At 46.4% G+C, this 11,948-nt stretch overlaps 1 protein-coding gene across 1 annotated transcript; it reads left to right on the forward strand.

The window, feature by feature from the left end:
* Positions 1-207: 207 nt before the first annotated feature.
* HOXD4 (homeobox D4) lies at positions 208-6,515 on the forward strand. The gene is made up of 2 exons (XM_063162185.1): positions 208-2,459; positions 2,868-6,515. The coding sequence occupies exons 1-2, from the start codon at positions 2,051-2,053 to the stop codon at positions 3,170-3,172; spliced, it is 714 nt and encodes a 237-aa protein (XP_063018255.1). The 5' UTR covers positions 208-2,050; the 3' UTR covers positions 3,173-6,515.
* Positions 6,516-11,948: the final 5,433 nt, after the last annotated feature.

The raw sequence follows: 11,948 nt of genomic DNA on the forward strand, positions 1-11,948 counted from the left end.
TCGACAAAGTAAAAATAATGAAACTTTGTGATATGTTTGTAAATGATTTCGGCTGACCTCTCGCCCTGCCCTTCACCATAAACGCTACGGCAGGGAAAACCTGGGAGGGTGCGAGTCTAAGGCTCGCAGGCAGATCGCGGGGATAATAGCTAGACCAGCATAATAGGACGAAGGTAAATTTGGAAACTCTCTTTTTCCCGAGAGCAACTAACTCCAGCTTTTAACCTCATCTTTTTCACCAACCGCTGTTTCTGTTGTCGGCTGTTTTGCTTCTGTTTCGATTTTTCAGAAATTCTTTTTTATTTTGGGGGAATTTCTAATTATGGAGAATCTTTTCAGATTCGTGTTAGCCTAAATATTTAAAGACTCCTAGCTAAATTACTTGAACCATTATCACTCTAAATAGCGCAATTTGACTGACCACGTCCATTTTCCATAGCGAGGACGTAAGTGGCAGAGAATTTAAAGAAAGCGGCAGGTCTTTCTGAGAATTTGGTAGGCGAAATTCGTCGCTTTGAATTGGTGGAGGGTCGTGTAGCTCTATTGCAGCAATAATAACAAGCGTGAATCTTTTCTGAAATCCCACCTTCCTGCAAATCTGTATTTCAGAACTGAGTCCCAGCAGAATAGTTTGCATTCCTCAGAAGACAGTAAGAGACTAAGAGAATTGCAGAGACCTGCTATATTGTAGATGAAAACAGAATGTTATTACGTTGTCTATATATACCCTGTAGAACCGAATTTGTGTGATATTCATATAGTCACAGATTCGATTCTAGGGGAATATATGGTCGATGCAAAAACTTCACCTTTCTGCAGATGGTTAGAAGTTAAAATACTGGCGGAATCAAGAGGCATGTGCGTGCTGAACACTCAGAAATTATAAAAGTTTTGCTGCCTCGCTCCTATTTGCTAGGTTTTAGGACGTTTCTTAAAACTTCGGTTGTCGTTCAGTCCTAACTCTCACTGACAATCTTTGAATCTAAACAGTTAAATTCACCAGAAGTTACAAAATTTCTGGGAGAAAAAAAAAAAAAAAAAGATATTATCTACCAATCAGTGAATGAGTCTTTTATAAGATACTCATAAATTAGCTAGATATGCGAGACGTTAGCAAAATTTCCCTGTCAAGGGTCCAGATCGCATCAAAATATTTACGACAGCAGCAAAAGCAGCATTCGCCTCGCTGGAATGTATTTACTTGTGCTCCAGGAATGATATTGATGAATGAAGACCGAATTTATCTCATTAAACCCGTGATATTTTTAACCTAATTAAATGACGTCTCCAGTTCAATTGATTGAACTTTAGTGGTTAAAAGTGAACTCTTTCTTGCCATCTGTACGATTTTATATACATACATGTGTAGATTTAGAAATATATGTTGGCGTTTGCGTCTGTGCACGCATACGTTTGCACACGTATATTTTGAGGCTTGAAAGTGAATGAGAAGTTACTGATTGCCTAATTTTATTCAGCAGAACTAAATTCTGGTAACTTTTGGATGACCTCTGCTAGACAAAGACAGGACAGATCTATTGTACATCATATTACCCTCTTCTTTGATGGCTTTTCTTTCCCTCGCCTGCTTATCAGTTTCTTCCCTTTTAACCCCGCTTCAGCTCATCGCTCTGTATATTCCTTTCGATTCTTTTTCTTATTTTATTTAAAGCGAGGCACCAAGCCCCGGTGGCGATCCTGGCTAGCGGCTCGGACGGCAGGGCAGCATCCCCCGGGGCTGGGGGAAGGCGGCTCAGACAAAAGGCTGTGGGCAGGGCAGCGGCCGCCGCCCCGGGGTACCCCCACACCTCCGGTACCTGGTTTGCGGGTGCGGCCCGCCGGAGAGGGGGGTCATTCGGTGAGAGGGATGTTATTGAGAGGAATCGCTGGAAATGCGGGGAAATGCGGCGGTGGGCGCCCGGCTCCCCATTGGCCGGGCCGGTCACATGCCCGCCTAACTTTATTCAGTTGACAGCAAGTAGGAGGGCTCTATGGCAGGGGAAAAAAAGACAACACGAGAAAAATTAGTATTTTCTACCTTCAGAAATTAATGGCCATGAGTTCGTATATGGTGAACTCTAAGTATGTGGATCCCAAATTTCCTCCTTGCGAGGAATATTTGCAGAATAGCTACTTAGGCGAGCAGGGGGCCGAGTACTACAGTGCCTCGCAGGGCGCTGATTTCCAGCACCAGGGACTCTACCCACGGTCAAACTACAGCGAGCAGCCCTTTAGCTGTAGCAATGCCCAGGGCTCTGCCGGGCAGCCGCGGGGTCACGGACAGGAGCAATCCGGCCCGGCGAGCCACTTCCCCGGCCCAGCAGAGCATTGTCCACCGCCTCCAATGCCCAACCCGCGAGCCTGCAGCCAGCAGCCGGCCCTCAAACCCCCAAACGGCTCCGCAGTAAAGCAGCCGGCAGTAGTTTATCCCTGGATGAAGAAAGTCCATGTTAACTCGGGTAAGGATCCTCTTCTTACTTTGCTCCTCTCCCCTGCTTCCGATCGGCCTCAGCGGCGCTCTGCCGAGTCCCTGCCAGGCTCGTGGGCGAGCTTTTCAAGCCGAGGTGGCCAATTACACTCGCCATAAATTTTTATTGCCGAGGAAATAGGCCGTTGGCCATGCGGGGCTTTGGCGTGCAGGAGAAAACTCCATTTTAGGAGCCTTCTAGAGGCTCCCAGCCTACCTAGCTGCGTGTGCCCGTAGTGCCTGCCTCAAACGAGGGGGGAAAGCAGCAGCCCGGCCATTGTAAGCGACTGGGACGAATCCAGCTCGGCCACATGCTCGCAGCTCGTAAGGTTTTCTTTTGTAAAGTCGGACCGGCAAGTCAAGATTAGCTTTGTAAAAGTTCTCCGTATTTTTTTCCCAGTGAATCCCAATTACAACGGAGGGGAACCTAAACGCTCCCGCACAGCTTACACCAGACAGCAAGTCCTAGAACTGGAAAAAGAATTTCATTTTAACAGGTACCTGACCAGGCGCCGCCGTATCGAGATAGCCCACACTTTGTGTCTCTCTGAGCGCCAGATCAAGATCTGGTTTCAGAACAGAAGAATGAAGTGGAAAAAAGATCACAAACTGCCCAACACGAAGGGCAGATCTTCTTCCTCTGGTTCAAACCCCCATTTACAAACTGGTTCCAAGGACCATCAGACTGACTTGACAACTTTGTAGAAGAGGTGAAATTTTCCATTTCATCCTTCGCTTCTGACCAGTACTGTACATAACTGACACTGCCCAAGCAGAACCTGCATGTAGCAGCTAAGGACACGAGAAACTGTCATCTTTCTTTAAGGTACTGTTGTACAAAGGAGACAAAATGACGCTACTTTGGACTTTATTTTATTTGCCTCTGCTAGCACAACCTAAAAAAGGAAAACAAAAAGAAAAAAAAAAAAAAAAAAGGAAAGAAAGAGAGAGGGAAAAACAAACAAACAAACCATCATGCAGGCAGTGGGAATTGGGAAAAATATTAAATGAGACCTTCTGTCCTTAAAAAATAATAAATCATTGAAAATGAAACTGTCCTGTGTTTCAGTTTTGAATTCTGAAGTGAAGATTGGATGCTTTATTCTGGGATTTATACTTGTAATTGTCTTTTTATCCCATGCAATTTCGGGAGGATGCATTTTGGGCAAGTTGAGGACAGGAAATTCATAGCATAGTCTTTTATTCGAACATAAAGACTAGTAATTGTGAACTTTTTTTTTTTGTGCTGCTTTACCTTTCTCGGTGTAATGAAAATTCTTGCTCATTTCCATAACGTCTCAGAAAGTGTGCATAGAAATGAAGTGAAAACGGGTTATTTTATGTTCTGGTAATGTTAGTGTATTTATTTATTTGTTGCTTAGAAGAATGAAGACAAAAAGAAAAATAGTCAAACCAAAAACGAGGAAGGGGAGCTGGAATACAGGATTTTTCCTTCCCAGTCTCATGAACACATATGTAATGTTTACTTGTCTTGAACGTACACAACTTTCTTGTTCCCCCCCACCCTTGTTTTTAAATTTCCATCTTTGTGAATAGGAAAAGTGTTCCTGCTTCTTACCGTGTGCCATCCAGAGCTAAAAGGCTTGAAATCTGTTTCCAAAGTCTGCTCTGTTCAGCGCTGTGCTTTAAACCATCGATACCTCATTTAAAAATGGAAAGAAAAAAAGGGAAAAGAAAGAGACGAGGTCACAAAAAAAACCCAACCCCACAAAAAAACAACAGCAACCCAGACTGAAAAATTAATGTAATTTCTGATATAAACTGAGCCATTCAAAGCTGAAAGCTGAACACATTCTTTCAACTGAATTTTAAATTTCTTTTCTGCTAGAGAGACATAGTCTATGTGGGCTGCTGGTTTGTTTTGTTTTGGGTTTATATTGGGTTTTTATGGCTTTGGTTTGTTTAGTTTTTAGGTTTGGGTGTTTTTTTAAGATTGGGTAGTTTTTTTTTGTTGTTGTTGTTTTGGTGGGGTTTTTCTGGTTTTGGTGGGGATTTTTGTTGCTTTTTTTTTTTCTTTTTAGAACAGTGATTGCTTTTAAGCAAACCATGACACATGACTGCAATGACTGGAAATCTCAGCAAGTAGCTTTCAGGAAAGATGAAAGGCTTGGATGGGAGCAGAGCTGGTCTAATACCCACGAATTTGTCCCTGACTGCTGGTTGCCAAAGTTTTAGTGCTCTGTAACTACCAAACCAAACCAGCTCCCTGAGCCACTTGCACCTCTGCTCAGGCGTCTTTAAAGCTCAGCCCTTATCTCCTGCACCCTCAGGGCAGCCTAGGAAAGGGACCACAGAGCCAAAATTGTAACGAGGTGATCCCTTTATTAAAGAGAAAAGTGGCGAAGAAGGAAACTCAGCAAACACTGAAGGGAGGTGGAAAGAGCAGGGGGTGAGTTAACGTGCCCTGCTCCAGGCTGGATGCTTCCCACTGAGAACTCACGGCTCTCTGGGCTCGCTCGGGAAAACGCTGGCAAAAATGGGCTTGAATTAATTCGAAAATAAAAGGCGAGCTTTTCAACAAGAGTGTATTCGGCAACGTTAACTGTGGCCAGCAGTTAATTTCTGCCCTTTTCTCATCCCTTGAAGTCCGCAAAGTGTCTTTAAGACTTGGTCTTTTGTTTTAGAGCCTGGAGAAAACTCTTTGTTCTTCCTTAGGGTTAGCCCAGTTCTCAGACTTGCACATGGCAATACTTGAATATCTCCACGTCGTGATATTAAAGATGGATATTCCCGCATTATTCGCATCATTGTTTCTATGACAAAAAGCACCGAGTTCATACATAGTAAAGACGTCTTTTTTCTGACGCCTTCACGTTGAGAAGCTGAAAAGGTATTTTACTGAAGTTCGGCTAAATTGCAGGAACAGGTTCACCCAGAGGACAAATTTTCTATTCGATTAGTTGTATTTCAGCCGGGAAGAGTGACCTCTAAACCCTTAACCTTTTGGACCCAAACTACCCTTCCCTTTCTCTAGCATGGAGAGCAGCTAGCAGCAGCGCTTGAGGAGGGAATTCCTGAGCCAAGTTTTCAAGTTTTGTTACACCAGGTTCCTGCAGCAGTGGCCTTTCCTCTCCAGAGCTGCTCAAAGCCATCCTTTTGCTCTTCATACAGAGCTATTAAAATAAAGAAGAAAAAGGGGTGTGGGGAAGTAAAATCCCTCTGGCTACTCTTGAAAATCCTTCTCCCGGACCCCCGCTGTTTTCCTAAAGTCCGATAAGTTGGCTGCGAGCAGGGCAAAAGTATTATTCGAGAGAGAGCTACCAACTTGGGCCTCTGAGGTACAGTCCTGGAAAATACTGGCCTTGGATAAGTAAATCCTTGCTTTGTGCTTCTAATCAACCGAGATGGCTCCCGAAGTTAAAGGACCAACTTCTGCTCCCAGATTTCCTTCCCCCGCCCACTGAAGTCAAACAGGCATGTAGCTGCGAGCAGAATTTGTCTCATTGTCTTTTGAAATGGTAATAACTGCAGGACGAGTGTTGCCTTCAGCAGGCACAGCTCTTACAGCCCTGTTTGCACGTCCCCTTTGAGCGGGGCTGGAGCACCGTAGGTTTGCATAGGTGTGATTGCACCCTAAGACAGGACAGTACGTGAAGCGGAGGCAGAGAGCACCAAACAGAAATAGTTTCCAGCTGCCATTGCTCTGAATGGTCAGGATGTCTGTAATAGTGACCAGCAGCACCCACTGGTCGTTATCTTCATGCAAAACGAACCTGAGCTGTTTTTTTTTTTTTTTTGTGTGTTTTTTTTTTTTTTTTTTCAATGATTGTAACCCTCCAGAGTTATTTTTTGTATGAAGGGAAGCTGATTATTTTTGTTTATCGCGGGTGAACGTTGTGCATTGGAGCCTTTGTTAAACGGTCGCATTGTCCAGCGCCACTCTCATCTCTGTCAAAGTGTGATGCTTTTTATAGACTTTGCTGATGTTCTGCTGCCACTGATTAAAGCGTTATTTATACTAACTGTCGCCTGTAGTTTTGATGTAAGCCCTCCACATACTTCTGAAATAATAAAAGGTGTAGCGAAATAGATTCTGGTTTGTACCTTGAACAATCAGTCCTTACAAGGTGGGTCTCCCTTCTGTGAAAATGCTGCTCCCTCCCATCATTACAGTGTTAAGAGATGAGTGACTCTGCATAGCATCCTTCCAAATGTCCCTTTGAACAGGTTTGCTGTTTGCCTCAGCCATAATGGTGTGACTCTAGGCCAAGCTGGAGTCTATATTTACTTTTGGGCTGCAGTTAAAAGTGCCTGTCATCCATTTGCTGCTGCTTTGCATTTAACAAGCCCTCCTAGAATGACTCCTGGATTTCTGCATGTGTGGTAGGAGGCGAGGAGCCACACCTGAAGTCACCTCGATGCCCACACAGATGTGTCTCTTTTAGGTGAGTCCTAGAAAGAATCAATTAAATAAAGAAATGGAAATTCGAAATTGCAATGCAGACAGTAGTTTTTCCTGAGCAGTAACTCTCACTTTGACAGCGGATACAAAAGAAAGATCACAAGAAAACACAACTTGGAGACTTTAAACTTTGCCATGCACCTATGGCAAGCATATTTTTTTTACTTCCCAGCGTAAGTGTCTCAGACGATAACATAGCCAGGAGAAGTCGATTGCACTATTTTTGTCATAAGTGCTTGTCAGCGAGGGCTTGTCCTCTCCTGGAGCGTGGTCAAGGCACGAGTCCAAAAATCCAGTCTGTGGCTCGGGCCGGGCAGGGAGCAGGGTGCCCAGCAGAAACCATGTGCCCTTACTGCCCAAGAGTGCCCAGGGCAGGCTGGGGCTGCCTTTCTAAGCACACACTCGCTAAGTTTAAATATCGAGGCACATCTTGTGATTATACTTTCTCTCTGTGCTGTTTAATGGCTCCTCCTGTTACTCCCGATACATCAATACAGTTCTGTATATTATATCACCACTAGTCGTTAAGGTAAGAATGAAGAGGAAAGGCAGAGTCAATAGCGAGCCCCACTCACTGTACAGTACAGTAAATAGGGACCTCTCGGTGCACAGCCACACCGCTTCCACCGGCCATGTTTGTTAGCCCTTTCCCCTGATTCTTTTTTCCTTCTTTTTTTTTTTTTTTTTTTTTTTTTTTTTTTTTTTTTTCTCCCTCCTTCCCCCCAAGCCTAGAGACCAAAATAATCTTGCTAGGAACAGTCATAACAGGCAGAATTTCAAAGTGCAAGGAAGATGATAAGAATAGATTTCTACAAGTCCTGACCACGTGATTTGCGAAATAATTAATTCAGCACGTCCCTTAAGAAACACGGAGTCGTCATTAATCTGCCAAGCAAAGGACTCTATCAGACTTGAAAACTGAAGAGATCCCAAGAATATAATATACAAAGGGTGCCGTCCCTCTCCCTGCACACCTAGCTCTTGGGCAGCTGCTGAAAAAGAGACGCCCGGTACGTAAATATTTTTTACTTTTATTCCTCCTTATTTAAGCCTTAATGAACTCAGCTGTCAAACACTTGACAAATAGGGCACGCTGCTTCCTGATTTCCAGCGCGGCAGCGGCCGGGAACCGGACCGGGCGCAAGCGATGACCTTTGCTTCCCAGGGAGCGGGGGAAGAGGCGAGCGCGGAGCGCCGCGGAGCAGGGAGCCCGACGGGCACACCGCCTCCCGGAGCGGCGCCTCGGCCGCGGCCGCCTGCGCGGGGAGGCGCGGAGCGCCGCGGAGGAACAATGCGGCTGCCAGGGCAGCGCTGCCCGCTCCCAGCGGCGGGGAAAGGCCCTCGGCTCCATCGCAAGCGGGGTCGTAAATTTTGCCGTGGGTCTGTGACAGCGGGGCCGGAGCCGGGGCCGGGCGCGCCTTCCCCCGCCGCCCGCACAAAGGCCGGCTCCTGCTCCTGCCCCGGCCCCGCCGCTCCTGCCCCGGCCCCGCTGCCCCGGCTGCCCCGGCCCCGCCGCTCCTGCCCCGGCCCGAGCCGCATTCGGCCCCCGGAGCGGGCACGCCGGCTCGCAAGTCCCCGATCAATAGCTCGGACCGGGGAAAAATAGCATTTTTGTTTTTATACAAAGCCACTCTCTACAAAGTCCATAGAATACGGACGAGTGTGAGATTTCTCTGTGAAATCCCAGTCAGCTGGAAATGCCTCCTGCAAACAGGATATTCTTTATTATCCCTTGCTGGAGTAATTTCTAAAAACCCTAGATTGTAGCTTTTTATTGCTTCCGTTTTGGTGGCAGGACAGAGACAAAGTTTCCTATGTTATGAATTATACATTCAAACAATAACACATTAATTCAATTATTCAAAAATGACAAATGTTTATGTGCTGTGGTAGTGACTAAGGAACAGATTCGCTACTTCACGAGAACTCCTACATTTTTATCAATGAAGTTTTATATTATCCTATTGGGCCGGGAAAGAAACCAAACTCCACCAAGACACGCAGTAAAATGGACCTGAACATAAATCGCAACCCTTTCATAGGAGCGTTTATTCTCGCATATAGCCCGGGCTATTTTATCAGTTTGACAATTGCCGGAGTTGTTGTTATAAATCATCATAAGTAATTCCTGAAAGGGTGCGAGGCTGCTGGGGGGCGGGCGGAGACTGTAAATCTTTCTGTTTTATTGCTCTATGAACATATGCTCCGATTGAAGAAGTCTTAGATCCTTTACTGGAGACAAATTCGCGCAAAGCTGGAGTCCCACCAGCCAAAGGATTAACAGTTCCTTAATACTTTTTCAGTCCCCTTTACGATATCTTCATTCTGGCGTTGGTGGCAAAGGTGCTCCTTTCTTTCAGCCGTCCTCCATTTTCACGTTAAATGTGCCTGTGTTTTCTTTTTCTTTCTATTTCCCCCCTTTTTCTTTTTCTTTTTCTTTTTCTTTTTCTTTTTCTTTTTCTTTTTCTTTTTCTTTTTCTTTTTCACTAGACTCTGAAAAGGCACCAAAGGCTGTGAGGTTTTCTCCGGGGGGTTCCGAACTGCCCTCCAAAAAGGCGTTTTCTTCTGAATCCTCTTCGTGTTCTTTGCTCGTGTCCAGCTTTTCCCCTCTCACTTTTGTGTAGGAAGCCAAAGACCTCTCCGTCATCCAAAATGTCTAAACAGCGGCCAGAATTATGTTCGGCTTTGTGTGCATGTACACAAGTATGCAGAACACGCTGTGCGTGTAGGGGTTTTGTATGTACACACAGACACGCGAGCGCGGGGGGCTCGGCAAAACTACCCAGACACCAAAATATATGGCTGACTGAAAAGGATATAAAGAACCATTACCTCTTACTTGAGGCGAGATTTAAGTGCATCGTTTCGAAGAAATATAGGATTATAAATCCGAAGCCATACACAATAATTTACATTGAACTTATGTTTCCATCACTGGACTCCAATCTTTTTATAACTGGTTTGCAAAGTCAGGAAAAGCAATGTAATTTAGATAAATGTTACAATGCACTTACGGTTAGTATTGTAAGGTAATACGTTACTGTCACATCCCCATGCTTTGGATGGTAATGAAATCATAGCAGATGTTAGATTAGGTGTGGTGTATTTATAGCTACAGATATGTTGCAAAAAATCAAACAGAGAAGCTAATACATATATATTTTTTTTCTTTTGCCTAACCGGTGTTGTTGGGGAGCTTTGTGGGCACACATGACAGATATACACAGGGTTTACTCCATGTCTCTTCATACACACAGAGCAGGGAGGCAGGCTCAGGGCAGACACACACACGCACAAATGTCGGGAGGGTTTTTTCCCCCAGCGTTTGTTTAGCCTCCAGACAAGGGTAGTCCCCGCTGCCCCGCATCTTCCCGGTCCGGAGAAGGAGAGAGCAAAAAGTCGCGCACGCCAGCGGGCCCCGGCGCCTGTCCGCCAGAGCAGCGTGGCTGCGGAGCTGCCCCCGGCACAGGCTCCCGGCCGCAGCCGGCTCCAAATACCTCCTCTGTCTCCGCTGGGAATTGCTGCGCGCTGGGATCATCCCGCGGAATTCACCTTTTCCCGCTGCTCCGCCGGCCCCGCGGGGCGCGTAAGTGCGGGGGCCGCGGTGCGGAGCGGAGCGGAGCGGGCTGGGCCGGGCAGCGCGGGCGGGCGGCAGCGCTCGGGGCCGCGGGCCGCCCCACGGGGCCCGGCGCGGCTGCCCCGCTGCGCGGGGGCGCGGGGAGCGCCAGCCCCGGCCCCGGCGCTGCTCGGCGATCACGTGGGCCAATATGCCTGTATTTTAAGGCAGTGCCTATATTTCTGATTATAAAGGGATTTCTCCTGCTCGCCCCCAAAATTCATCAATGGCCGCACGATTTAAAACCAAAACAAAACAAGAGCCGGCCAATTGCTGTCGTTGGTTCCGGGAGGCTGATGGCTAAAGGGTTGTGTGTTGATTTTTTTTTTTTAAGCCCAACAAATTCCGATTTCCACTCGCTCTCTTTTATTGGTAGTTGAGCCTGAGCCTGTTTTCGTTCTATCGGGAATTCTGGTATATGGAAATATTTGTAAAACCGCAAGATCAGGTTTAGGAGAGTTTTGTCTGCAGACAAAGGGTGAAGGATATATTCTAAGAACTGCAAGCGCAGATCCTGAAAAGTGAGGAACCCAGGTTTATGATAAATTGATACACAGGTAAGCAACTGCATGACAAAATGGGACGTTTAACCGCAGGGGCTGTATTATCTCCTTTGCTCAGAGACGGTCTGGAATTTGTTTGCAATCTCTGCCCATAGTGGCTGCAAATGTATGGAGTGGTCTCCACCTACTTGAACGTTTTAAGCTGCATCTTCTTTTTATTATGTTCTTTAAATAAAAAGTGAACTCATTTCCAAAAGCTAGGGGAATACGTTTAACCCTATCCTTTCCCCAATTTTCGGTGGAAGGGAATTACAAATAAGCAAACAAACGAGGGAGAGAACTTTGCTAGATGCTCCCATTGCCAAAGTGAGATTGAGCATCACGTTAATGCGTTGCCGTGGTTAGCCGGGCAGGGGGTAGCCGTGTTGATTTGTAAAGGGCGATTTAAAATAGGCTCATCGGTAATGTAGCCCCTACATAGGATCTCTCAAATGTTCGTGCCAAGTGTCTTCCCGAACCTTTTTCCTTGGCAGAGCATTCGTGTTCCTTAGTGGCTGTTGTGTTCCTTCCGCAGTTGTTTTAGCACTGCTGTTACCAGTGTGCTCATGCCTTCGAGTTACACATGCGATTTGAAGCACGGCTTGATATTTATCTACCGAGAAGTTTCTTGCCCTGCATTTGTGTGGTTTGATCAATAAGGCGGTGGGAAGATGCCTGGGGGGGACCGGTGCCTCTCTGGGCGGACTGGGGGTCTGGAAGCGGCCACACAGCCTCCTCCCAGACACTTACAGCTCAGCTCCCGCTTGGGCTGCTGCAACCAGCCCCACTCTCCCAGGAACGCCTGTTTCTACAGACTGTGCCTTGCCTGGAGCCCGGCTGAACTCTCGGTTATGGCTGCTGTAAAGCCCAGCGTTGTGCTGTGGAGCAAGGGCGTGTGTA

This window comes from Melospiza melodia, chromosome 8 (genome assembly GCF_035770615.1).
Source record: "Melospiza melodia melodia isolate bMelMel2 chromosome 8, bMelMel2.pri, whole genome shotgun sequence".
Classification (NCBI taxonomy): Eukaryota; Metazoa; Chordata; class Aves; order Passeriformes; family Passerellidae; genus Melospiza; species Melospiza melodia.

Bases quoted from the DNA above. Each gene is read 5' to 3' on its own strand.
- HOXD4 (XM_063162185.1), top strand. From the start codon at position 2,051: ATGGCCATGAGTTCGTATATGGTGAACTCTAAGTATGTGGATCCCAAA. The intron at 2,460-2,867 runs GTAAGGATCCTC...TTTTTTTCCCAG, and splicing joins GAAAGTCCATGTTAACTCGG to TGAATCCCAATTACAACGGA.